Source organism: Scyliorhinus canicula, chromosome 5, assembly GCF_902713615.1.
Source record: "Scyliorhinus canicula chromosome 5, sScyCan1.1, whole genome shotgun sequence".
Taxonomy (NCBI): domain Eukaryota; kingdom Metazoa; phylum Chordata; class Chondrichthyes; order Carcharhiniformes; family Scyliorhinidae; genus Scyliorhinus; species Scyliorhinus canicula.
The window spans coordinates 183,527,561-183,555,335 of record NC_052150.1 but is presented as its reverse complement, the minus strand read 5'-3'; the positions used below and the strand labels follow the sequence as shown (position 1 = coordinate 183,555,335).

General features: G+C 51.6%; 1 protein-coding gene across 20 annotated transcripts in view; it reads left to right on the top strand.

Moving 5' to 3' along the window:
- Positions 1-27,775, top strand: part of mpp7a (membrane protein, palmitoylated 7a (MAGUK p55 subfamily member 7)) — a 779,450-nt gene that overhangs the window by 712,728 nt on the left and 38,947 nt on the right. For all 20 annotated transcript variants that reach the window (XR_005460776.1, XM_038798233.1, XM_038798231.1 and 17 more), the window contains 2 exons: positions 18,431-18,524; positions 20,013-20,121. Coding sequence is in view for 19 of the 20 variants with exons in the window: in XM_038798233.1 (XP_038654161.1) it covers positions 18,431-18,524; positions 20,013-20,121 (203 nt within the window). In the remaining variant the exon portion in view is untranslated. The remainder of the gene's footprint in view (positions 1-18,430; positions 18,525-20,012; positions 20,122-27,775) is intronic.

Sequence of the window (27,775 nt, the reverse complement as noted above, 5' to 3'; positions counted from 1 at the left end):
TCAAAGGACTATAAAGCCCAATGAGCATTTCTGAAATGTAGTCTCAGTTGCGATGAATGGAAATGCAGCTAACCTGTGAACAGCAAGGTCATTCAAACAATTAAACATGTGTCAGCAACAGAAAAGTCTGTTCAGCACTGTGGCCTTTGGAACCCTCCCTGGTTTACCATTCCCTCTCATGGCAGAGGACTCACTAGTGATCCCCACCTCTCAAGATCACCAGCTGTTGTCTCCTGGTGAGGCTGGCAGTGCTGACTGCCTCTGCCACCTTCTTGCAGGCACTGTTCAGGAGGACAGGCTAGAGTTTGCGGCTCACCCGCAAGGTGTCTCTCCTCTCCTCTCACTGGCATGGAGCTGTGGGTCCACCTCGGACTCCTGAACCCAGGGGACAAGTCTTCTATGAGCCATCTTCATGCCTGCATTGAGTGTTTGGTAAGTACAGCGTGTAAAGACAGCTCCAGTTGTCAGGCTCTTGGTTACTAATTCCAGACCCAACGGTTACAGCGCCTGCTGGGTGGGAATTTGCACTCTGTTTTCGTCAGCAGAGTGCTGGTCTATTTGCATGTCCTGACTCACTTACTGAACAGCGTCCCCAACAGGAGTGAGAATTGCACGCTATTCAATCCTGGTGGGAATAGTTGAGGCAGGATTATCCATACAGCAACGTTGGAATCGCAATCCACGATTGAGCAGAGAATCAGGCATCAGCAGAAAATAGAGGTCGGTTGTCCAACAGAGCACCATACTCCGGCGCCTCGATGGCGGCGTGGACGCGTTCCATGTCTTGGGTCAGCGTGGGAATGCAAAACATACATTAGCATGTATTAACATATCATTAACAGGTCCAACCCTGTAGCCTCCAGGGATGCTCTGCCTCTGCCAGGCGGAAGTGATGCCGGTACAGTTCACTCGTATTTTAAAATGGGGACAGGGCACCGTGGCTGCTGATGGAGAGAGAGGAGGTAAGAAATGGTTCCAAAAGTGCAACAGTGGGCTGACAGTTGTGCCGCTGGCTCGGGGGGGTGTCTGCCAGGACGAGCAGGTGGGGACTAGGAGATGGGCCGTGGGTCCGGAACCAATGTGGCCGGGCACTGATCGCCATTGCCGCGGCCTGCAAAACAGCCATATGGCTGCGCACTCCGCCGACTATCCACTGTGTCCCGTAATTGGGCAGGGTGCCACCAGCCGTATGAGGGCCGACACTCCCCCGGGAACCCTCAGACTCCAGACCCCCACCAGCAAGGTGGGCATGGTCCAGCAGGTGCTGACACTCAGTACAACCATCAGAAGCGCTGCCCCACTGCAGAAGGAACAGGGGAAGAACAGCACACACCCAGAACAGACGCATGCACAGTGGCCTTTGCCACTCACCCTGGCACACTGCCCTTCTCAGGGCAGATGCCCCACCAATGACACTATCAGCTAGCCCACCCTCCAGGACCACTGATTGTCACAAGGCCTTTCATGCCTACTGCTCCCTACCCCCATCAATTCTGCCCCCCAGAGGGCAGCACGGTGGCCTAGTGGTTAGCACAACCGCCTCACGGCGTTGAGGTCCCAGGTTCGATCCCGGCTCTGGATCACTGTCCGTGTGGAGTTTGCATATTCTCCCCGTGTCTGCGTGGGTTTCGCCCCCACAACCCAAAAATGTGCCGAGTAGGTGGATTGGCCACGCTAAATTGCCCCTTAATTGGAAAAAAGAATTGGGTAATCTAAATTTATAAAAAGGAAAAAAAAAGAAAAAATTCTGCCCCCCAGGCATGTAGGCACAACCATGCATCACACACAGGACCCTTGGCACACCGCAGCTACAGTTCCAACAGGGGCCCACCTCCTCACCCAGCCCCATCCGTGGGCATCGCCAACATGGATGCCACCTAACCTGGCGCCGGTTGATGGCACAAACCCCACAACCAGGAATTTGTCAGGGGCAGGAATCGCGCCGGTCGGCGGCCCTGGCAAATCTCCGGCCTGTGATGTAACAGTCAGCGATGGCCGGCGCGGAGATGAAACCCCCCTCGCATGCGCTGGGATGACGCCAGCACACGCTGGCGCTCCCGCGAGGGAATCAGCACCTCTCCTGCAGGGTCTCCGGCACGGACCCCATCACACCCTCCTCGCTCGGAATGCCCGATGTTGTTGGCAGGATATCACATGGCCCACCCAAGGGGAACACTCACAGAAGACCCCACAGGAGGCCGCAGAGCTTAAAACCGGCGTGGATAGCACCAGCCAGCAGTACTCCTGCAGGCAGGATCCCGCAAAACCGGAGCCCGTCCCAAAGGAGCAGGGGCCCGCCGGTGAGGATGGAGAGCCAGCCGTCCAACAGGCTGAGGAGGAAATATACTGTAAATAGCAAACCTGTGAGCAATATAGAAACTCTGAGAGATCTGGTTGTGTAGGCCCACAGATCTTTGAAGGTGGCAACACATATGGACGTGGTAGTCAAGAAAGCATACGGAATGCTTGCCTTTATTGGACAGGGCATCGAGTATAAAAACTGGCAAGTCATGCTACATTTGTATAGGACCTTGGTACGGCCGCATTTGCAATATTGCACACAATTCTGGTTGCCACACTACCAAAGGATGTGGAGGCTTTGGAGAGGGTGCAGAGGAGGTTTAACAGGGTGTTGCCTGGTCTGGAGGGTGTTAGCTATGTGGAGAAGCTGAATAGACTCGGACTGTTCTCGTTAGAAAGCCAGCGGTTGAGTGGTTAATTGATATCTATCAAACTAGGGCGGGATTCTCCGCGGCGGGGCGGGCAACGCCGGTGTGAAGGAGTGGCGGGAACCACTCCGGCATCGGGCCGCCCCGTAGGTGCGGAATCCTCCACACCTTCAGGGTCTAGGACGATCCTGGAGTGGTTTGCGGCGTGCCGGCCGGCGCGGAATGGGTTGGCGCCATGCCAACCGGCGCCAAAGGGCCTCCGCTGGCCAGCGCATGCACGGGAGCGCCAGCATGTGCTGGCGTCATCCCAGCGCATGCGAGGGGGGTTTCCTCTCTGCGCCGGCCATCGTGGACTGTTATACCGACTGGCACGGTGGAGTAGAGTGTTTCGATGGCACAAGCCCACCTGTGGATCGGTGGGCTCCAATCGCGGGCCAGGCCAACATGGGGGCACCCCCCCCCCCCCCCCCCCCCCCCCCGGGGCCAGATTTGCCCGCGCCCCTCCCCCCCCCCCCCGGGCCAGATTTGCCCGCGCCCCTCCCCCAAGGACCCTGGGGGCCGCCTGCAGAGCCAGGTCCCTGTAAGTACCTGTCATAACATACGCCAGCGGGACTGCCTGAAAATGGGCGGCCACTCGGCCCATCGCGGGCCAGAGAATTGCCAGGGGGGCCGCTGCCAGCGGCTGCCAACCGGTGCGATTCCCGCCCCTGCCAAATCCCTGGCGCCGGAGAATTCGGCAGCCGGCGGGAGCGGGATTCACGCCGCCGCCCCCCCCCCAGCGATTCTCCGACCCGGCGGGGGGGTCGGAGAATCCCGCCCCTAATCTTTGTCCTAATTCTCCGTTTAGGTGGGTTCCCAGGTACATCAAACGTGGAGGCATCTTGCTGCGTTTCTGCCTTGTGACATAGGTCCCCTTTGGCAGCCGTCTTCTGGAGCGACCAGGCCTGGGTGGGCCTGGCAATCATCCAGGTATCATAGGTGGCGTGGTGCCACCCTGTTCTGCCCGCTGCGCACCTGATAAGCGAGGGACAAGTGGGGCGAGGGAATGAGCACCTCTCCTGCGGGTATCTGGCATGGACACCATCACCCCCTCCTCCCTCGGGATGCCCGATGGCCCCAGGCTACTCTTTGGGACAGGTACGTGGCCAAAGCGAACCCCTGGGGATCCCTCGAGACCTGGTGCTGCCAGACCTGGAAGCCTCCTCTCGTCTCGACCAGGGTCTCACTGCGCGCAGCCTTGGAGCACAGGGACTGTGCCACGTCCCTCTGGGACCATGCCACATCTCTGTGACTGGTTCAGGTCAGCCAGCGCCAAGCAAATATTCATGATACCAGCAGCCATGGCCTGTAATGACAGGGCCACGTTCTGGAGTTCCCAGCAATGTCCATGTGGTGCTGTTAAATGTTCACCTGTGACATGTCTGCCCCTGTCCTCTGCCTCAGCCTCTGCCTGCACTTTGTGCCACAGGCTTTGGCCATTCTGACCCTTGGCTGTGATCCTCGCACCCAAAGATTCTACTGCGGACGCCACCCATGCAGTGTTGACCTGGTTAGCTCGCATTGTTGGGAGCACCCCAGGCGGTTGGACATCTCCAATTGCACCTGCAGGTGTTGGATGGTTACTGATTGCCCCTAATCTCGTCCCCTGCAGTGTGCCTGCATCTCCAACATTGATGGGACATCCCTTTCCAGATGCCCGAGGCCTTTCTGGATGGCAGCTGTTCACTGGAGGGGGGGCTGCCCTCCGACCGGCCGCCTGGGAATTCCTACCTCTACATGATGTACTGCAACATGTGTGTTGTGCACACCAGTGAGGGTCTCAGAAGCCTCGTCACAATAATGACCCAAAAAGATGAGAGTCTCGGGGATAATGGAGGGTGTTAGTTACTGTCGGTGTCGTCCACGGATTAGTGCTCCGGATGTTGCGGTGTTTAGGCTGGGGGTGAGGTACGCCAGCCGATCCCACCTCGTCGGAGGTGACTCTGCACGACGCAAGACAGGACACATGGTAAGATCACGGGTAGGCGTGGTGTGGGGGGAGGGCTGTCTCACATGCCGCAGGGATATTGCTACACATTGGGGCTGACTTGGCTGTCCCATTTCGACTTCTGCAACTGCCTGCACTCTCACCCCACCAACCAGGTCCATTGCCCTCTGCTCCGCCACGGTGAGGCCCGGTGGACCCCTCTAGTCGTCTTCTCCCTTGGCAATTCTGGCAGTATAGGGGATTCATAGATAGTAGCACATATGTGCAGGGCGTCCGGTCATGGCGGGTGGTATGGATTTTGGCATGTGCAGGGTGGAGTTCCTCTGGTGGGGGGGGCTGGTTTACGAGTGTGTGGGACCGAGGTGGTGCCAGGGGAGTGGTGATGGTGCCTCATCCTGGCTGGCCTGGGGGGTTGTCCATCCTCACCCAGCACTGTTTACCGGTCCGCCTGGTGGGGGCCGGTGTGGTGTTTGGATAGGGAGGGGGGTGGTGTGGTACAGTGATATGTGTAGGACGGGGGGTGGTGCCAGTGGCATGAGGCTGGTGACTCAACTGGGCTGCCCTGAGGAGGTCGTGCAGCTTCCTATGGCACTGCAGTCCGGTCATTGTGCTCGGGCCCAGGGCGCTCAAGGACTCTGCCACTTTCGCCCTGGTCCAGTTGACATCGGCAGGTGGGAGCCTCCTTCCAACCCTGGGGAACAGGGGACGGGATTCACTGTTCCCCAACGGTGATTTCATAATCGGTGATCGGGCAGAGAATCCCTTTTCACAATAAAATCATGGGAGGCGCCTGTTTTTGGATGGTCCGACCTCTCAAAAAAGGGCCATCAAGGAGCACGCCACACGCCGTTGGGACAGCCTCAGGACGTTACCTCCCCCGACTCTCCGCCTACGATGGGCCGAGTTCCCGACCGCGCGGTTGACTCATGGTCTCAGCGGTCGGGAACTGCTGCGGACAGTGTCCAGCGCCGCCAACAATCGAGCGGGAGACATGCTGCTGGCCGGGGAGGGCCTTGGTGAGGGCTGGTGGGAGGTGGCCTGGGGGTGGCGAGGGGTATCCAGGGGGGCACTAAGGCCACTGGCAAGTTGGGTCAGCGAGTGGCCATGAACCCAGCATTTCTCCAAGCGTTTATATCGGGAAGGCATTTTATGTGGTACGGCTGCTAACCCTTCACCGGTCGGAGGATCAGTGCTGGGGTCTTGCCGATTTTTCCCACTTAAAATGCCATGGATCCTCCGGACATAGACCCAAACATAGACCCTTAGACATAGACAGAGAATCCAGCACATGGTCTCCCACCTGCTCTCCATTGCAGCCAGCAATATCTCCAGCTCTGCATCCGCAAACCTCGGGGCTGCTCTCAGGGATGCTATCTTCCTGGCTGGCATGAGTGTGTGGGAAGTGGAGTGCAAGCTTGTCAGAGTGGCATTCTCCAGTGGCATTCCCGACTCCAGTGAATCAGACGCTGGAATGGCACTAGTTCAACTTGGTGCGAGTGCTGGCCAATTTGTCTGCCCTGAATGGCTCCGGCAGTCGCACCCACATCAGGAGAGAGAGGAGGTAAGAAACGTTTGTAATAATAATACTAATTGCTTATTGTCACAAGTAGAATTAAATGAAGTTACTGTGAAAAGTCCCTAGTCGCCGGCGTCTTTTCGGGGAAGCCAGAACGGGAATTGAATCCGTGCTGTTGGCCTTGTTCTGCATTACAAGCCAGCTATTTAGCCCACTGTGCTAAACTAGCCCCTAAAATTGTTAAAATGCGTTGTACATGCTTAGGAGGTGGCTGCCAGGGGGTGGGGGGGGGGGGGGGGGGGGGGAGTAGTGCGGAGCGACTTCCTGAGATATCATTGGATTCGGGGTGTGCCCTCAGAATCGGGGTGTCCCCTCGGAATCGGGGTGTCCCCTCAGAATTGGGATGGTTGGGCCCTCACCACCATTGCTGCAATATTTGTTTTACAATCAACCATTCGGTACAAGTTACAGGCCCCTGGCTGCTCACTCTGCTGACTGCTCACTGTGCCCTGTAAATTTTCACAGAACCACTGGTCATTTCGTGGCCCACCCAGACAGTCCCTCTGGAAACTCTCCTAGCTGACCCATCACCGGGATGGGCGTTGCCAATTCAGTCTTTGGCCCACCAGGTGCTGACTCTCCTCAGTCACTAAACAGAAGCACTGCCCCACTGCAGGGGAATTAAAACATAAGCAGAGCTAACCCAAACAAAGTATACATGCACGTGGTCTTTGGCACCCTCCCTGGCACGCAACCCCTCTCAAGGCAGAGGCCCCACCAGTGACACTATGTGTAGCCCCGGTTGAGTGGTGCAGTGGGTGCCACTAACTGCCTCCATGCTGGGAGACAGAACAGGAGCCGCAGAATCTACCACTGACACTGGTTTGTGCAAACCGGGGTGGGGGTAGAGGCCACCCATTGACACTTACAGATTGGGTCAGGGCTGCAGGGTGGAAGGCAACGTATCAGGGGGATGGCTGAGGGGTGGGTTTGGGTGGGGGATGGGGGTGTTGAAGTGCAACTTAGTGTCACCGTTTAGCTTGTTGGAATTGGATGGGCAAGGCAGTACTTCTATTGCTAACATTTCTTCTCTTTTACCCCCTAACGCAGAGAATGAATTTTGAGTAAAGCCAGGAATGCTCGCTATGTCCCTAGCCGCAGCTGGTGCTGTGGATGCACAGAGGCTGCAGGCACAGGTGCTGCTCAGGGAGGACCCTGCACAACACGAGCTTGCCCCAGAGGAACAGGCGCCAGCTGGTGAGGATGGAGAGCGGGCCAGCCATCAGACCAAGGGGAGCTGCAAAGGAGAGCCGCACCAGGCCACGTTTATACCTCCGGCACCTGTCCTTCGAAGATCTCCCGGACCATGCCTGTTGCCGAAGACTACGGCTAACCGGGGGAGGCAGTGCGGAATCTGTGCCAGTTGATGGCACACCTGGAAGCACTGGGATATGGAGGAAGGCATCCACTCCCAATCAAGGTGATGGTCACCCTGAACTTTTTTGCCTCGGGATATTTCCAAGTGCTGATGATGGCACACCTGGAACTCTGGGATATCCTCTCTGGGATACCATCTGCACACGGGTACACCCTGATGTACCATCAATTGGACGCGAGACCAGATAAAGGTCCAAACTTAGGCTTTAATCAGCTAGATGTTAGCCCGGTGGTCGACTACAGTGAAAGGCCGACCGCCGGGAACTCTGGGTACTTATACTACTATGGGCCCGGGGGTGGCCAGCCAGGTCGGGAAAGGGGCTCCTGAGGACGACTTCCTAGGGAAAACAAGAAGACGTACATGAGGTGTTTGATTAGTGGTGGTACAGAGGAGAGACCGGATTGAATGGAGGGCGTTGGGGATGACCTCTTGCCAACGGGGGATAGGGAGGTCTCTGGACCGTAGGGCCAGCAGGATGGTCTTTCAGATGGTGCCATTCTCCCGCTCGACCTGCCCATTACCCCGAGGGTTATAACTGGTCGTCCTGCTAGTGGCTATGCCCCTGCTGAGCAGGAATTGACGCAGTTTGTCACTCATAAAGGAGGATCCCCGGTCGCTGTGGATGTACGCGGGGTAACCGAACAGGGAGAAAATGGACAGGAGGGCCTTTATGACGGTTGTTGTGGTCATGTCGGGACAGGGGATGGTGAAAGGGAAGCGGGAGTACTCGTCAATAACACTCAAGAAATATGTGTTGCGGTTGTTGGAGGGGAGGGGACCCTTGAAGTCTATACTAAGACGCTCGAAGGGGCGGGACGCCTTGATCAGGTGCGCTCGCTCAGGACGGTAGAAGTGCGGTTTGCACTCTGCGCAGATGTGGCAGTCCCCGGTGACGGCCCTGACTTCCTCAATGGAGTAGGGCAGGTCGCGGGTCTTGATAAAGTGGTAAAAACGGGTTACCCATAGATGGCAGAGGTCCATGTGGAGGGAGCGGAGGCGGTCAATCTGCGCGCTGGCGCAGGTACCGCGGAATAGGGAATTGGGAGGCTTGTTGAGCTTCCCAGGACGATACAAGATATCGTAGTTGTACGTGGACAACTCGATCCGCCACCGCAAGATCTTGTCGTTCTTGATCTTGCCCCTCTGTGCATTATCGAACATTAAGACTACTGACCGTTGGTCCGTGAGGAGGGTAAACCTCCTGCCGGCCAGATAGTGCCTCCAATATCGCACAGCTTCAACTATGGCCTGTGCCTCCTTTTCCACCGAGGAGTGGCGGAGTTCGGAAGCGTGGAGGGTCCGGGAGAAGAAGGCCACGGGTCTGCCCGCTTGGTTCAGGGTGGCCGCCAGAGCTACATCGGACGCGTCGCTCTCGACCTGGAATGGGAGGGACTCGTCGATAGCATGCATCGTGGCCTTTGCGATATCCGCTTTGATGCGGCTAAAGGCCAGGCGGGTCTCCATCGACAGGGGAAAGGAGGTGGACTGGATGAGGAGGCGGGCTTTGTCGGCGTAGTTGGGGACCCACTGGGCGTAATAGGAGAAGAAGCCCAGGCAGCGCTTGAGGGATTTGAGGGTGTTAGGGAGAGGGAGTTCCATTAGGGGGCGCATGCGTTCGGGATCGGTGCCTATCACTCCGTTACGCACTACATAGCCAAGGATGGCTAGACGGTCGGTGCTCAACACGCACTTATCCTTATTGTAGGTTAAATTAAGGAGTTTCATGGTTCGGAGGAATTTTTGAGGGTTGATGTCATGGTCCTGCTGTTCGTGGCCGCAGATGGTGACGTTATCGAGATACGGGAAGGTAGCCCGTAACCCGTACTTGTCGACCATTCGGTCCATCTCCCGTTGGAAGACCGAGACCCCATTTGTGACACCGAATGGAACCCTGAGGAAGTGGTAGAGGCGCCCATCTGCCTCAAACTCGGTGTACTTGCGGTCACTCGCGCGGATGGGGAGCTGGTGGTAGGCAGACTTAAGGTCCACCGTGGAAAAAACTTTGTATTTCGCGATCCTGTTAACCAGGTTGGAAATACGGGGGAGAGGGTACGCGTCCAGCTGCGTAAACCTGTTGATGGTCTGACTGTAATCAATGACCATCCGGTTTTTCTCCCCAGTCCGAACTACCAGCACTTGGGCTCGCCAGGGACTGTTGCTGGCCTCGATGACTCCTTCCTTTATGAGCCTCTGGACCTCGGACCCGATGAAGGTCCGGTCCTGGGCACTGTATCGTCTGCTCCTAGTGGCGACAGGTTTACAATCTGGGGTGAGATTAGCAAACAAGGAAGGGGGGTCCACTTTGAGGGACCCGAGGCTGCAGACAGTAAGGGGGGGAATAGGGCCGCCGAATTGGAAGGTCAAGCTCTGCAGGTTGCACTGGAAATCCAGGCCCAAGAGTGCCGGAGCGCATAGACGGGGGAGGATGAGGAGTTTAGTTTTTGAAAACCCTCCCCTGGACCGTGAGGTCCGCTATGCAGCACACGGTGATCTGGACGGAGTGCGAACCCGAGGCTAACTCGATCTTATGTTTGACTGGGTGGATGGGGAGCGCGCAGCATCTTACCGTGTCGGGGTGGATGAAACTTTCCGTGCTCCCGGAGTCCAGTAGGCATTTCGTCTCATGCCCGTTGAGCTGGATCGATGTTGTTGTCTTGGCGAGCGTGCGTGGTCGCGACTGGTCGAGCGTGATGGAAGCAAGTCGTGGCGAGAGTTCCAGATCATCCTCGGTGAAAGAGTAATCGCTGGCAGGGCCTTCCGTGTTGGCCCAAGATGGCGGCGCCCAGGACCCGCACGTGGAGTCAGGGCCCCAAGATGGCGGCGCCCAGGACCCGCACGTGGAGTCAGGGCCCCAAGATGGCGGCGCCCAGGACCCGCACGTGGAGCCGGGGCCCCAAGATGGCGGCACCCAGGACCCGCACGTAGCGTCCGGGGCACAAGATGGCGGCGTCCATGGGACCCTCGTTGCGGCTGGGGGCAGGGTCAGCGGCGTCTGCGGGCCAGTCAGGGCAGCCGGGAACGGGGGTAGGGAGGACCGTGGGCCTGTTGCGGGGGCCGGGAGGCGGGCCGGAGAGGTCAGTGCGCGCCGCTGGGACCTGGGTGGGCCCGGGGAAGGAGATCCGCCGTCGCTGCTCGGAACAGCAGCGACCGACTTGGTCTGGCAGACCACAGCATAATGGCCCTTCTTCCCGCAGCTCTTACACAGAGCGGAGCGGGCCGGGCAGCGCGGGCGGGGGTGTTTCTGGAGGCCGCAAAATAGCAGCTGGGCCCCGCTAGCTTGTCGGAGCGTCCCGCAGCGCAGGCCTGGGGGTGGGTCGGGGTCAGCGGAGGACGGAGGTGGCGCGTGCCATGAAATCCAAGGGGTTGCCGCGCGGCCGGGGGCATATGCGCGGGCGTTCAAGTCGGCAACCTCCAGGGAGGTTGCGAGGGTCCGGCCTCAGCTAGGCTGAGGGTGTTCTTTTCCAGTAATCGCTGGTGGATAGAGGAGGATTGCATGCCAGCAACGTAAGCACCTCTGATTAAAAGTTCCATGTGCTCTGTCGCAGAAGCTTGGGGACAGGCGCAATTTCTCCCCAGAGCCGTGAGGGCCTGGTAAAACTCGTCGAGGGACTCACCAGGGAACTGTTGTCTAGTAGTCAGGAGATACCCTGCATATACTTCGTTGACCGGCCGGAGAAAGTGTCCTCTCAGGAGATCCATGGCCGCGTCATAATTGTGTTCGTCCTCAATCATTGAGTATACCGCCATGCCCAGGAGTGGAGGATGTGGAGTTTCTGCTCCTTGGTAGGTTTGCTGGCTGCAGTCGTCAGGTAACTGTTGAAACACGCCAGCCAATGTTTAAAGGTTGCAGGCGCATTCGAAGCATGCGGGCTGATGCGGAGGCAGTCAGGCTTGATGCGTAGCTCCATTTCAAAATTCTAGCTGATTAAATTGATGTACCATCAATTGGAGGCGAGACACGATGAAGGTCCAAACTTAGGCTTTAATCAGCTAGATGTTAGCCCAGTGGTCGACGACAGAGAAAGGCCGACCGCCGGGAACTCTGGGTACTTATACCCCGCCTCAGAGGCGGGGTCTACTTGCCTCTCGACCAATTGGTGAGAAGTCACATGACTAGTCCCAGCCAATCAGCCGAAAGGCACATGACCAGCCAGAGCCAATGGGAAACCAGTACTCTGCACCAATGGCAGTGCTCCTATTCATACCACCACACACTCGTGACGTTACAAATGCCCCATATGCCTGGGCAGCAGACTACATAAACCTCAGTCAGGACCAAGCCCACCAGGATGCCCGGCAGCGGGATTCGCCATCACTGACATGCCCCAGGTTCAGGTGATAGATGGAACACATGTCCCTCTGCAGGCACCGGCTCATGAGGCGCGGATGCCCTTCATCATTGGGAAGGGCTTCCACTCCCTAAATGTGCAGTTCATGTCCGACCACCAGCTGTACATTATGCACGTCTGCGCTCGATACCCAGGCAGTGCGCACAACACCTACATCCTGCTGCACTAGTTGGTTCCCGGTACCTTCGAGGCACTGCCTCAGGTGAGCGTTTGGCTTCTGGGTGATGAGGATTATTCGCTCAGATCTTGACTAATGGCGCGTGTCCAGAGGCCCCAGAAAGAGTCGGAGAACCATTAACAATACCCACACAGTAATCAAGAGCATAATTGAGTGGTGTATCAGACTCCTGAAGATGCGGGTCAGATGCCTGGACCACTCTGGTGGTGATGTTCAATATACCCCGAGGAGGGTCTCGCAGATCATGGTAGCCTGCTGTGTCCTGCATAACATCACGCAGCAGTGGACGGCATGCTGGAGAATGCCAGGTCTCATCCAACATTGAGGATGGGATGATGGCCAGGAGGACGGGCATGGGACCCAAGCAGGCACAGGAGGCCACCAGACACGTGCGTCAGGGCCCCCGCACACAGAACAACCTTATCCCCTCCAGGTTCACCAACAAGTGGGCCTGGCCACGTGTCCAACCCCACCATGCTCCCCCATAGCCGCTCACATCTCTTTTTTTTAAATTTAGAGTACCCAATTAATTTTCTCCAATTAAGGGGCAATTTAACGCGGCCAATCCACCTACCCTGCACATCTTTGGGTTGTGGGGGCGAAACCCACGCAATCACGGGGAGAATGTGGAAACTCCACACGGACAGTGACCCAGAGCCGGGATCGAACCTGGGACCTCAGCGCCGTGAGGCTGCAGGGCTAACCCACTGCGCCACCGTGCTGCCCTGCCGCTCACATCTCTACGTCCCTTCTTCCCTCACCCCAGCTCCCTCACCCCCTCCAATGGTCCTAACGGCATCACTACAGGTTGTGTGCCCTGGGTTGGCAGTCTCAGTGGGTCTTATGCATGGTGCGGAGGATGATGACGACTCGCTGTGAGATGAGTTCTCGTGCTCTTCATTGTTTGACAAAGTCTGACTCCTGCCTTTGGGATCACATTCGGGTCATCCCTGCATGGCTTCTGGCCTTTCCATCTCGCGTGTACATTCTCACCGGGGTTCTCCGAAATCCCAGCCAAATGTTGACGCCGGCGAAAACACCAGAGTGGTGTACGCCAGTCCAGCAATTCACCTGTGTTCAGGGGCCTAGCACGGCGGCGGAGTGCTCCGCGCTGCTCCGGTGCCGAAAAGCGGCCCTGCACTGCATGAGCAGGTCCGTGCATGCATGCGATGGCCGTCTCCGCACCGGCACATGCGCATGGTTGCCGTCTCCGTGCCAACGCAGAGCAACATGTCGGGGAGCTTACAGCAGGCCACACGGACGGAGATAGGCCCCCTCCAGATCGCGGCCCCCATCGATCGGAAGCTCTGATCGCGGGCCTGGACCCTGTGGAGGCCCCCCCCCCCCCCCCCCCCCTTCCCGGGAGTCAGATCTCCACGCCCCCCCCACCCCACCAGGACGTCCACCGCAGCCACGGGTCCGACCACCCGCTGGGTGGTACCAGGTTGGAACCATGCTGGCTGAACTCGGCGGGAGTTCGGCCGATCGCCCGCAGAGAATCGCCGCGGGTGCCTATTTCAGCAGCTTCCGATTGCCGCCGATTCTCCGGTCGCCGAGCAATCGCGGCGTGGCGGGAATTTCCCGCGGCCTTGCCGATTCTCCGAACCAGCGTGGGCTCGGAGAATCCTTCCCCTTATCTTCTGGAGGGATGTGCTTGTGGGGGATGGTTGCGATAATGGGGATGTCAAGCACCCTTACCTTGGCACCTCTGAGGGTGAGCCCAGGTGGAACGTCAGATCCCAGGTGGAATGTGCCATCCTCCAACACCCATGCCACAAACCTGTCTCCTCTCTCTCACTCTCAACCTCTTCATTAGATATGGAGGCAGCCTACTAGCGTTTCTCGCCCTGTGACCTGAGGTGCCTTTGGCGGCTATCCTCTGGATGGGTCCATCCCTCTTTCGGGTGTCACAGGTGACGAGGTGCCACTGTGTTCTGCCCCGTGCGCCAGTTTGAGTGGGGAGGATTCAAAAGTGCTCGGGTGTTCCAGCACCTCCCCGTGGGGGGCACCGGCAGAGGCCCAATCACTCCCTCCGGGTGCTCATTGGGCTACTCCTTGGGACAGAGAATGAAGCTGGAATGAGATTCAGAGGCTCCATCCATGACCTGGTGCTGCCAGTCCCGCTCTTGTCTCAAGCAGGGTCTCCATGCCCTCCACCATGAATCACAGAGATCTGGACACGTCCCTCAGTGAGTGCAACATATCCAACTGTGACTAGCCCAGATCAGGTAGCGCTCAGGTAATGCTCTTGACACCCTCAGCCATGACACTTTGTGATGGGCCAATCTCTGGAGTGCCGCAGCAAAGTCCATGTGGCCCCAGTGCATGGCTGCAGGTGACTGGGCTCCCCTGTCCTGAGCCTAAGCCATAAACTGTACAGTGTGCCCCAAACCTTGGACATCTTGACCCATGGGTGTGACCTTCTCACCAACGGCTTCTACTGCGGATGCCATCTTCTTGGCGTTGGCCTGGGGACCATGCATTGCCAACATGATCTCCTGCACCTGAAAGCAGTTGGACTCCTCCAACTGCACCTCAAGGTGCCAAAAGGTTGCTGACAGCTCCTCCTGTAGACCCTGGCTCTGCGTCTACAACTCCACCAGTGATAGGGTTAATCGTTCCAGAGGATTAATCGTTCCAGAGGCGTGTTAATTGTCTGGACTACAGTTAATTCCTATGTTCGGGCAGCCCTCCGACTGCCTGCTCCCTCGAGAGTTCCTGCCTCCACCTGTTGTGCCACAGCATGTGTGACATTCGGACCAGAAAGTATTACAGGAGCCTCATCACTGATATGACCCATTGAGGGTGATAGCCTCTGGAACGGTGAAGGGTGCAGATGAATGCAGTGCCGAGAAGTCAGTATTGTCTCCGGACTGGTCCTCTGAGATCTTCTGCTGTGGCTGGGGGAGGGTCACCCTGGACAGGCCGGCCTCGACAGAATGCGATCGTGCAAGACAAAAGACAAGAAACATGGTAAGATCTTAGGAAGGAGTGGTGTGGGGGAGAGGGGTGATTCAGTTGCTATATTTGATTTGATTTATTGTCACATGTACTGAAGTACAGTGAAAAGTATTTTTCTGCGGCCAAGGGAACGTACACAGTACGCACAAAGTAGATTAAAAAAATAATCGACAGAGTACATTGACAAATGGTACATCGACAAACAGTGATTGGTTACAGTGTGGATCAAGGGGCCAAACAAAGCAAATACATGAGCAAGAGCAGCATAGGACGTAAATAGTGTTCTTACAGGGAACAGATCAGTCTGAGGGGGAGTCGTTGAGGAGTCTGGTAGCTGTGGGGAAGAAGCTGTTCCTATGTCTGGATGAGCGGGTCTTCAGACTTCTGTATCTTCTGCCTGATGGAGGGGTTTGGAAGAAGGCAAAGCCTGGGTGGGAGGGGTCTCTGATAATGCTGTCTGCCTTCCTGAGGCAGCGGGAGGTGTAGACAGAATCAACGTGAGGGTGGCAAGCTAGGGGCATCATTATGCATTAGGCCTCACGGTTGACAGATGCCGACCTCTGCCTGGGGGATAGCCCTCTCTCCCACCTCTCCGGCTAACTTCATCATCCAGCATCCCCCTCCAGTCTTCTCACGCTCTTGGCAGTTATGGACCATCTTCTCCTGGGGGACAGGAAATGGACATTGTGAGACACTTGGACACGAGTTACACATGGATCTTTAACTGGTGGCCTGTGTGTGGAAGCCACATTGCCAAAGAGGACAATACATCTATTGAGGTTTGGTGCATGGTGAGTTGTAAGGAGGATGCCGACAAATGGGTTTTGATTGGCCTTTAGGATGTGGCAATGGTGTGAGTGATCCCACGAATACAGAGGTGGTGACTCGCTCGAGCTAATCTAAGGAGGTTGTTCATCTTTTTGCGGCACTGTATACCTGTGGCGCTGGTGAGGCCCACTGTGCTTGCTGCCTTTGCTGCTTCCACCCAGGCCCAGTTAACATAGGCGGGTGGTAGCCTCCTGCCCACTCTGGGGATGAGGGAGTCCTGCCTCTCAGCCACCACATCCTCAAAGACCTATCCCACCTGGCTTACTCACTCTTCCAACTTCTTCCATCGGGCAGGAGATACAAAAGTCTGAGAACATGTACGAACAGACTCAAAAACAGCTTCTTCCCCACTGTTACCAGACTCCTAAACGGCCCTCTTACTGACCTGATTAATACAACACCCTGTATGCTTCACCCGATGCCGGTGTTAATATTGTTACATTGTGTACCTTGTGTTGCCCTATTATGTATTTATTTTATTTTATTTTATTTTCATGTACTTAATGACCTGTTGAGCTGCTCCCAGAAAAATACTTTTTACTGTACCTTGGTACACGTGACAATAAACAAAATCCAACGTCATTTTGAGATATTTTCAGGCACTTAATTTTGTTTCCGTAATTGTTCAATCTGTAATTTTCCTCCATAACAACATAGTTAGAGTTCATCTTCCTGTCCAATCCTCACTGATACAATCACACAAAAATTGTTTTGTCTGCTCTATTACTTTTTAATTATACCATCATTACATTTAATTGTATTTTGGGTACCTTTTTATCTGAGCTGCATTAATGAAATATTTGCTTAGATTTGTTGAATTTCCTACTTTAGGTAGTCGAGTGAACAGGGGAAAAAAGATATGCTGCTTTTGCTTATATATATTGGTTACTGTACAAATTAAAATATTTGGAGCTACTTGGTTGGCAACAACTAACAGCAGTCAAATAGAGAACATGTAAATCATTCCGCTATGTTACTAACTAACCTTGGGGGTTTTACATCTTTAATAGTTCATAAATATTATGCTAACAAGACTTATAAAAGATTTTTTCATTATCTGCTAAAATAAAGAAAACCTTTATTACAGAAACAGTAATTTTATTTTGAATGGAGGGGATTAATGACAATGATTACGTTTTATGGGGTACTTTAGAAATTTGCCAAAATGCATATGAGAAATTCAGTCACCCTATCCTAAAATTTTCCATCCATTAATATTCTGGGAAACACTCCATGCCAGAGAGTGAATTTGTAAAGTCACACCTTTAATTCCTACAGGAAAAGTTAGAACGAGTGATCTTTATTCTCTGGTAGACTTTTGGTACTGATTGAGAAAGCAATAAAAAGAAACCAGTCAGGGTTGACCAACGTTGCAACTTTTCCATGGGGTAATAAAGATTTCTTATACACAATAATTCATCAAAAATTGACGGCTTCGAGCCAACTTTTATATTGGGCCACATTCCAAAAATCATTCTGGTTTATGGCATTAACTTTACACTCCCTATATTCTGTCTAAGTCATTCAATTTGTTTCCATTATCATTGCACCTCTTGTTACTATCTCGTTCTACTGTCAATCATAAGAGAGTAAGTTAGTCTGCAGTATTTTATACAGGAGCCAGTTCTACTCAAAACATGGTGCACTTGCCAGGAACATTTATGAAATATTTAATGAAATGTGATGCTGTCCCTTTGACTTCAAAAAAATATGTAATTTTAAAAGGCTCAGGATGTGTAGTGGGAGCATGAAAATATAATTGTTTCACGATTTTTGTATCACTTGTATGCCATGTACAAAACTGTTTATTGTTCAAACAAATATGCTTTAATTGTATTATTCAGATGGAGGAAACAATATGCAGTTAATTACTTTTCTTAAATCAGCAAGGATTTCCCTTCTAAATATGGTATTATTCTTTTTATTCCACATAATTGTCAGCTTTTCGTAGCTATCCTGACATTTATGAGGTATAGAGGAAAACTTTTCAATCTACTACATAAAATACCATTCCAGTGCCTCATATCTTGGCTTTAAAAAAGATTATGCTGAGAAAAGAAGACAGTTTGCCATATTTCTGAATAGCAACAGTGGTGCTGACATTAGAATTAGATCGCATAACATAGCTAGATTTTCTGTTCGCAGTAGGAATAGCGCTGGATTATATACGGTAATATGTCAGTTGTAATTTATTTTAATTTAAGAACTCTCTAGACTCAGCAACATGAAGAAATATTCAAGTGATTTAATTATGTTTCTATAGACAGGCAGGATTGCCAAATGCTCCAGTACAATAGGAAAATAACGTTACAACCTTGTTGCTTTGGTTCCACTAAAATCGTGCGGCTGTTTAGAATCAACAAAAGTTTAAAAATTTAAAGCTTTTAAGGAAGCTCATGGCATCAATAGTATCTGATTCTGAAAATTTGACTTGATTTTGAATAACCAGCCTACTAATATTGGCAGTGCTGAAGAGACTCATTTTTGTGTTTTGTCATCAACAGATACAACGAGGCCAAAAAGAAGCCAGGAAACTGATGGAGTGGAATATCATTTTATTTCCAAGCACTTGTTTGAGACAGATGTACAAAATAACAAGTAAGTTGAAAAATGGCACACTCTGTTTCAAGCCAACGCATCTGGAAACTTTCAGATGCAGTGATGAAAGTATTGGAATATTTGAACAATAGGTTACTTGGGAAATCAGATTGGCAAGTTGCTGAGGGAATTAAATGTTACTATTTTATTCTGTTATTGAATTCCTAAACTTGGCATCACTGTGTTCTTCATGTCTTAAACTGGTGCCATACATTCAAAATCTAATTAGTAAGTATTAGAAATAATTTGATGTATTCTATGAATGTTTGATATGTATTTGTTTATTTGTGAGCGGAAAAAGTGAGTAGCTTAGTTGCATAGAATGTTTTCTATTTATGCTATAGGCTTTGTTTTACTTTACTTCACTGACTAAAATAACAAACGGCGCGATTCTCCCACCGCGTTGCACTCAAACGAGAGCACAACGTGGCCAGAGAATCGCGGGAGAGCCCTCCAGCGAGCCTCCTGACAGCCCCGCGCCTCGCGGGATTCAGAAAAGTACCGCAAGATGTCGGATTCGGAACACCGCCACAAATGTGTTTGACCAAACTCCACTTCCAGAAGTGGGTCGTAAACCGACTTACGACCTACCTGCCGGGATCCACCGGCTGTCCCAGGTAGGAGGCAGGCAAGTACCAACCACTGCTGGTCCACACAAACGTGGACCAGATGGAACAGTATCCAGGGGGGTGTGCCGGGACATCCGAGACCCCTGGGTGCAGGGTAGCTCCCGAGCCCTCCCCCTGGAATGCTGGCACCTTTGCATTGCCCAATTGGCACCATGGCGCTGCCAAGCCAGCAGGAGCTTTGGGTGCCTGGGTGACAGTGCAAAAATGCGTGAGTGCCAGGGTTGCACTGCCAAGGGTCAGGGGCGAGGGGGGCCATGCCCATGAGGGGGGTTTGAAGGGTGGGGAAGTGCAGGGCAGGTAAGTAGGGGCCTCTCGAAGGTTGGAAGGGTGATGGGTAAGGGTCCTAGAAGGGAGCGAGTGCTGTAAGGGGGTTTGGGAGGCCTGAAGAGCGGGGCTCTCAGGGTCCACATAACAGGGTTTCCTCACTTGGAGGGTGTGAGGTATTGTCCATGTGTGTGGGTGATGACATTGCCCATGGATTGGAAGTGTGGGGGGCCCACCAGCTCACTTAGAGATCGGGGCACCCTTTCAAAATGGCGGACCTATCTTGGAGTTCAGCTCCCCAGTGCTAAAAAAAAATTTGAAGTTTGAGCTAAATGGGTGAGAAACTCCCCAGGGCCCAAAAAGTGACTAGGTTTAGCGGTGAATAACTCGCCAGCAGAGCCAGCGGGAAACTCCCTGAAAAACCCGCCACAAATTAACTTAGAAATCTTTTGGGAGAATCGCACCCTAAATGTATTTCCTAACTAAATTGCCTGTCTGTATGCATTATGTATACCTTCAATGTTTTAATAAAGTAGTCTTTAAAGAAGTATAGGTCAACCGTTGACCAATTTTATTTTGGTTCTGATTTTTGCAGGTTTATTGAACATGGAGATTACAGAGGAAACTTGTATGGTACAAGCATCGATTCTGTTCGACATGTATTGGGCAAGAATAAAGTGTGCCTATTGGATGTACAATGTCATGTAAGTAAACCCATTTCTCAAAACACAAAGGCGTTTGGTTTGTTAGTCTTCATGAATATGCTAAACTTGGGGTGATATATGGTGAATCATTATAAAAGTAATTACTAAAATTATTTTAACTCTTTGAATCCAAGCATTCTTTCATACTGTAATTTAATTATTCTACTGTAACTTCAAGCAATACATTAAAGCTCTGATGTGGCAAACAGCATTTTAGTCCTCTTGTAGGCTCTTCTAACCCAGCCAAGGAGTGAAGGAGAGCAGGACTGGCAATTTATGCCCTGAGAAAAATCTTCTTTGCATGTATTGAGTTCATCTCTCAGATGTTTGCTTGCACAGTCAACTACTTAATTCACTGACCTTGTTCAATAAAATAATCTTTCAACTCTTGAGCATATGAAAGTATGCCAATCTTCCAAAGTATGAAATCTTCCCAGAGGCTAGAATACTGTTTTTTCTTTATTCTGAATATTATTTGTCTCCTGTTGTTGTGCACTAATTACCAGGCAATATGGCAGTCATGTGACTTGCCACCAGGTCTCTTTCGTATTGTTCCAACTGTAGTTACCTGCTGTATCCTCTGACAGTCCTCATCGCTATCCGCAATTCCACCAACCTTTGTGTTGTCTGCAAACTTACTAATCAGACCAGTTACATTTTCCCCCAAATCACTTATATATATTACAAACAGCAAAGGTCCCAGCACTGATTCCTGCGGAACACCACTAGTCACAGCCCTCCAATTAGAAAAGCACCCTTCCATTGCTACACTCTGCCTTCTATGACCTAGCCAGTTCTGTATCCACCTTGCCAGCTCACCCCTGATACTGTGTGGCTTCACCTTTTGTACCATTCTACCATGAGGGACCTTGTCAAAGGCCTTGCTGAAGTCCATATAAACAACATCCACTGCTCTACCTGCATCAATCACCTTTGTGACCTCTTCGAAGTATTCTATCCTCCTTCAGTATTTTAGCCTCCTTCAGTATTCTGGGGTAGATCCCATCAGGCCAGAGGGATTTATCTACGTTAATATTTTTCAAGACACCCAACACCTCGTCTTTTTGGATCTCAATGTGACCCAGGTTATCTACACACCCTTCTCCAGACTCAACAGCCACCAATTCCTTCTCTTTGGTGAATACTGATGCAAAGTATTCATTTAGTACCTCGTGCATTTCATCTGGCTCCACACATAGATTCCCTTGCCTATCCTTCAGTGGGCGAACCCTTTCCCTGGCTACCCTCTTGCTTTTTATGTATGAAATAAACTATGATTTATTTTAAAACATGACTGCAGCAGTCTCTCACACACACAATAGCCCGGGCTTTTAACCCTTACTGCACCAAACACCTATAATACAATACATCTTAAATTCCTACATTAATCACACTATGCATAAGGAACAATATGTATGGACAATACAGAGGAATTGAACCATTAATTTCCGCTGTTGAGGATGTGAAAGGTACGTTATGAATGTAACTTCGGCCGTGGATTGTGTGATTGGACTTTCCCAAAGAGGAAAAAAGTATATTTTCCAATTCAATCATGTGAATAGTTGATTAGCTCCCTTGGGGAAAATACATCAAGTCACGTTTTCCTTCATTACATCAGCACACTCCAGGTAGAATTGGCTAAATCAGCACAAGTAATCTGTGAATTACACCAAAACACACTTGCATTCATGTTTTCTGTGATTGTTCCCACTGATTCAAGATTTGATTCGCCAAAATCAAATCCCACCCATAAAACTGGCCCCCAGATTGAAATTGTCAAATTCCACCAGTTGTATTGGTTTTTAAAGGTTCTTCAAATTGCACTCATATTTCTAGACATACAGTTGGCACATTTCATGAATTTTCATATCAATACTTACTCTTTTTTAAAAGGTGACTGGTATCCACCCATGGAACTGTTAAATATTTCAATGGTTCTTTGAAGTAGTTTTCAGTGAATTTGGGTTGGATTTTGGAGTCAGGAGACCTTTAAAAATAGTGGCCGGGGCCCAATTCTGACATTTCAGGGGCCGAATTCTCCCAACGGGAGACAAACAGCTGACGCTGGAGTGAAACCCGGAGGCCGCTCCTCGCCCCCTATTCTCCGCCCCCCCTCCCCCCTCCCTGGGGGGCTAGGAGCGGGGGCGCGTGAATACCGTGCGCCGGGCCTTGACGCTTGCGTCAAAGCGGCGCGCTGGGAATGATGTGGCCGGCGGTGCCGAAGTGACATCAGCCGCGCATGCGCGGTTGCCGTCTTCCCCTCCGCTGCCCCGCAAGACATGGCGTCTTGATCTTGCGGGGCAGCGGAGGGAAAAGAGTGCGTCTTTTAGAGTCGCCGGCCCGACGATCGGTGGGCACCGATCGCGGGCCAGACATCTGCTGAGTACGTCCATGGTGCTCGATCCTCCCTCCGCCCCCCACAGGCCCCACACTCACGGTCGCGCGCTGTTCATGTGTGGTTGGCACTGGCGTGAACCGGTCGGGTTCGGATGGCCGCTTGGCCCATCCGGGCTGGAGAATCGCCGGTCGCCGTGAGAAACGGCAAGCGGCGATTCTCCGAGCGGCCTGTCGTAAAACGCGACACGCCATTTTGGGGGGGGTGAGAGAATTGCGGGGGGATGCCAGGGTGGCATGGTGTGATTCGCCCGGCCCTCGCGCGATTCTCCCACCCGGCGTGGGGTGCGGAGAATCGCGCCCCTGATTTTTGGGAGTGACTTTTTCAAAATGTGGACTGGTTCAGGTCAAATGCCTGCATCCTGTTTGCCTGACTTTCATGGAGGCAGGCCAGGTTTTTAATGAGTTGTGGTTGATGGCAACTCAAATGGTGTTATGATCCATAGTCTTTTTGAGGGGTGTTATATTACTTGGAGTAACATAGTTACTCATTTATTTATGCCGAGTTGAACTTAACTTTGATGATGATGAATACTCGAAGTCGTCCAGTGATAACAAATAATTTATTGAGTAACTAATCAATTAACTTGTGAGTTTGATTCTTCAATACATTTACTTTTAGTCAAATTGAACAAGATTGAATTAGAAATGAGAAAAATGAAAATCGCTTATTGTCACGAGTAGGCTTCAATGAAGTAACTGTGAAAAGCCCCTAGTCGCCACATTCCGGCGCCTGTCCGGGGAGGCTGGTACGGGAATCGAACCGTGCTGCTGGCCTGCTTGGTCTGCTTTAAAAGCCAGCGATTTAGCCCAGTGAGCTAAACCAGCCCCTATGGGTTGAATTTTGGAGTCAGGAGACGTTTAAAAATAGTGGAATTAGATTAACTATGAATAGTATACTTTACCTTCTGAGCTAACTATACTTCTGTTCTCTTGCTACAACGCACCCGAAGAGAGCGGGAAAACAGATTTAGCTTGTATTTATACTCCCTGTTAGTGTTGCCCTCTAGTGATCATCTGACTGTACGGACTACATATTAACCCTTTATGTATATACATAATGTGGAGATGCCGGCGTTGGACTGGGGTGAGCACAGTAAGAAGTCTAACAACACCAGGTTAAAGTCCAACAGGTTTGTTTCAAACACGAGCTTTCGGAGCACGGCTCCTTCTTCAGGTGAATGGAAAGGCTTGTTCCAGAAATGTTTATATAGACACAGTCAGAGATGCCCCGGAATGCGAGCACCTGCAGGCAATCAAATCATCAAAGATGCAGAGAGAGAGGTAACTCCAGGTTAAAGAGGTGTGAATTGTCCCAAGCCAGTTCAGTCGGTAGGCCTCTGCAAGTCCAGGCTTGTTGGTGGGGGCCGAATGTAATGCGACATGAATCCCAGATCCCGGTTGAGTCCGCATTCATGCGTGCGGAACTTAGCTATAAGTTTTTGCTCAGCAATTTTGCGTTGTCGCGTCTCCTGAAGGCCTCCTTGTAGAATGCTGACCCGGAGATCAGAGGCTGAATGTCCTTGACTGCTGAAGTGTTCCCCAACTGGAAGGGAACAGTCCTGCCTGTTGATAGTCGCACGATGCCCAACGAATAAACGGGCATCGTGCGACTATCAACAGGCAGGACTGTTCCCTTCCAGTTGGGGAACACTTCAGCAGTCAAGGACATTCAGCCTCTGATCTCCGGGTCAGCATTCTACAAGGAGGCCTTCAGGAGACGCGACAACGCAAAATTGCTGAGCAAAAACTTATAGCTAAGTTCCGCACGCATGAATGCGGACTCAACCGGGATCTGGGATTCATGTCGCATTACATTCGGCCCCCACCAACAAGCCTGGACTTGCAGAGGCCTACCGACTGAACTGGCTTGGGACAATTCACACCTCTTTAACCTGGAGTTACCTCTCTCTCTGCATCTTTGATGATTTGATTGCCTGCAGGTGCTCGCATTCCGGGGCATCTCTGACTGTGTCTATATAAACATTTCTGGAACAAGCCTTTGCATTCACCTGAAGAAGGAGCCGTGCTCCGAAAGCTCGTGTTTGAAACAAACCTGTTGGACTTTAACCTGGTGTTGTTAGACTTCTTACTGTATATACATATACAGAGATCAATCACTACAAGATGACCTTTAAAAATGTTCTCTCATGCTTCCCAAGCCAAGGTATGCCTCCCTTCCCACCTACTCCTGAACAGCATCTATGGACCCTTGTGCTCCTATGCTCCTCCACCGACTCCTATGCTCCTCATGCCCCTATGCCAAGATATAGCATGTAGCACCTAATGATGCCAAGGCAAGGAATGCCCCAAGCAACGCCATGAACCCTTATGGCTTCTATGCCAAGCTGTGGACCCTCATGTCTCTATATTAAGATATGCCCTCCAAACAACCTCCATGATCCCTCATGCCCCCCCCCATGCCAAGGTATGCCCTCAGATAAATGTCTGTGCTCTCAACCAAAAATACATATTTAGACTTGGCTTAGAGCCCAGACATCGCTTCGTGCATTGAAACACCTGAACACAGGGAAAGCATTACCTGATTGACAGCTCTAGCTCTCTGATCTCTGGTGTCAATTGCCGAATATTTATTTACACAGTGTTAAAACATTTCAAGTGCTTGCAGCTTCAGCTATTTTTATGTATATGGATGCCCACTTTTTTTTTATTGCCCTGTACTAAAAGGACCTTTTAACCTAGTGAAAAGTTATGAACATCCTATTTTCGCTGTCGGGTTCATTACTTCTATGCAGTGCATAGTGGGTCCATGAGCATAGAAGTGCCACAGCTTGGCATCGGGGGCATGAACCATAAAATGGTTACAGCACAGAAATTAGCCACTCAGGCCATTGTGTCAGCTATGTTCAAAAATTGAAAGATAAAAATCTAGCTGCCCACCTTTCAGCGCCTGGCCCATAGCCTTGCACATTAAAGCACTTCAGATGCAGATCCGGGTACCTTTTAAATGAGTTGAGGGTTTCTGCTTCCACCACTAAACCAGGCAGTCAATTCCAAACATGTACCCTCTGGGTGACACAGTTTTTCCTCATGTATTTTATAATCCTTCCACAAATCACCTTAAATCTGTGCCCTCTGTCTCTCCAACCTCCATCCAATCTCTCCTCTTGGTTGAAATTTTCAAGCCCTGGCAAAATTCTTGTAAAACTTCTGTTGTTTCTCCAGAGCAATTGTGTCCTTCCTGTAATGTGGCAACCAGATTGTACACAAACAACCAGCTGTGGCCTAACCAGCGTTTGATACCATTCCGTCATTACATTCCTGCTTTTGTATTTTGTACGTCATCCAATGAATGGCCATGTAGGTTGGGTGGAGGAGCATACCTTGACATGGAGGGGGGTCATGAGGGGCCTACAAGTTGTTTGGGGGAACATAGTTTGGATGGAAATCCAGGCCTGTAAGCATTTAGTGTTCAAATGTATTGCTTTCTTGTGTTATTTCAGTTTCTGCAGCATTAACCTCTTTGTCAGATCATTATTGTGAATGAGAGTCGGTTCTCAATTCCTGGCAAATTAAAGATTAGTATAATAAATAATAAAGTATATAATAAAGTATTATCCAACTACCCACAGGTGGAAGACTGCACACCATTATTAAAAATAAATAACTGTTTATTTTTACTGTTCAACCATTTTCAGCTGTATTAATAAAACTACACCAGGTTGCCACTCTTAAATACTTATTCAATGGAAAGATGTATTCCATTTTATTACGCTTCTGGATTGCTCTGCTTCATAGCATATTTTATATTTCTGCCAATAAATATTAATGGAAAGTTGAAGCCTCACAAAATGTGCAACTTCCGGCACATTTTCTGTACATCATCCAATGTAAGTTGGGTGGACCTTTGCATGGACAAAGTGTGCAATTTCAGGGACATTTTGGGTGAAATGTCCTGTTTGTGCCCAAGGTGGAAAGTGTTACCCCCATACAATTAGTCATTTCAAAATGAGCCAACACTTAATCTCTCTTAAACTCCCAACTTGTAAACATTGGATGTGCAAGATATTGACAAAGTTCAAGTTCAGAGTAAAATGTTTGGAGTACCAGAGAATTAGTTTTATTACAAAACAACTGAAGTCCACAAATTCCCAAATACAACAGTATAATGGTTTGGGTACTGCATTAAGACCATATTTTCCAGTTGTCATCATGGCAAAACTGTCACTGTTTGCTATCATTTCAACGGTACAACTGACTATGACTTCTGGCACCCGTACAAGCCTAGTTAAACAGGTAAATCTAGAAGTTGTTGCCAGTAATTTCCTCATTCCTCCACAGGCTGTGTTGTTGAAGTCATCACCAATGGACAATTGGGGGTGGGATTCTCTGTTGGTTGACGCCAAAATCGGGAAAGGTGATTGGGCAGGGAATCGGTTCTGACGCCAAAAAAATGGTGTATGCCGATTTGACGGCAAATCGTAATTCTCCATCACCTTGACAGCTGTGTCAATGCGTACTGGAACGTAAGTACAGTAGACGGGTTTACATGATATTAGCAGGCCCGACCCGGTATTCTCCGAGGCCTCCAGGATTCTCCGCCTCAGATGGGCGCAGTTCACTTGTGCTTTTAAAATTAGTGAAACCGTCTAGGTGGCTGCTGAGGGTGAGAAAGCGAGGATGTTGGGATGTAGGCCCGGAGATGAGCAACTGTGGGCTGCTGGTCCGGACACTGGCCATTCTGGCTAGGGTGAGGGGGGTGGTGGAGGAACAGGCCGAGTCGCCGGGGTGACCCCCCCACGGGATTGGGGTGGTGTCCAGACACAAACTTCCATGACAGGGGCCATCTTGCTGCGCACCAACTGACCACCTACCTTGGCCCTTGGTTCTACAGAGTGACATCGGTCGTATGGGTGCACGCACCCGCACACACACACCCCCCCCAACTCAGACACCACCCACTGGCAGCCCACACAGGGCAACACCCAGAGTGCAGCCAACAGAACCCATGGCATCAGGGACGAGTGCCAGGGCCAGAGGCCCCCAGGGTGCGACGATGGATGGGGAGGGGGAGGAGCATGCAGGGGCAGAGCCCACAGTGCCAACCGTGGCCACCATGTAGCCCTTTGGTGGGGGGGGGGGGGTGGGAACTGACCAGGGGTATGGACACTGCACCCCAACCCCATATTCCCTCACTCCCCCCCCCCCCCCCCCCCCACCCCGACCACTCATGCCTGCAATCTCCTCCATGATACATACCTGTGGCACTATGGGATGGGGGTCTGGGGTTGGCAGTAAC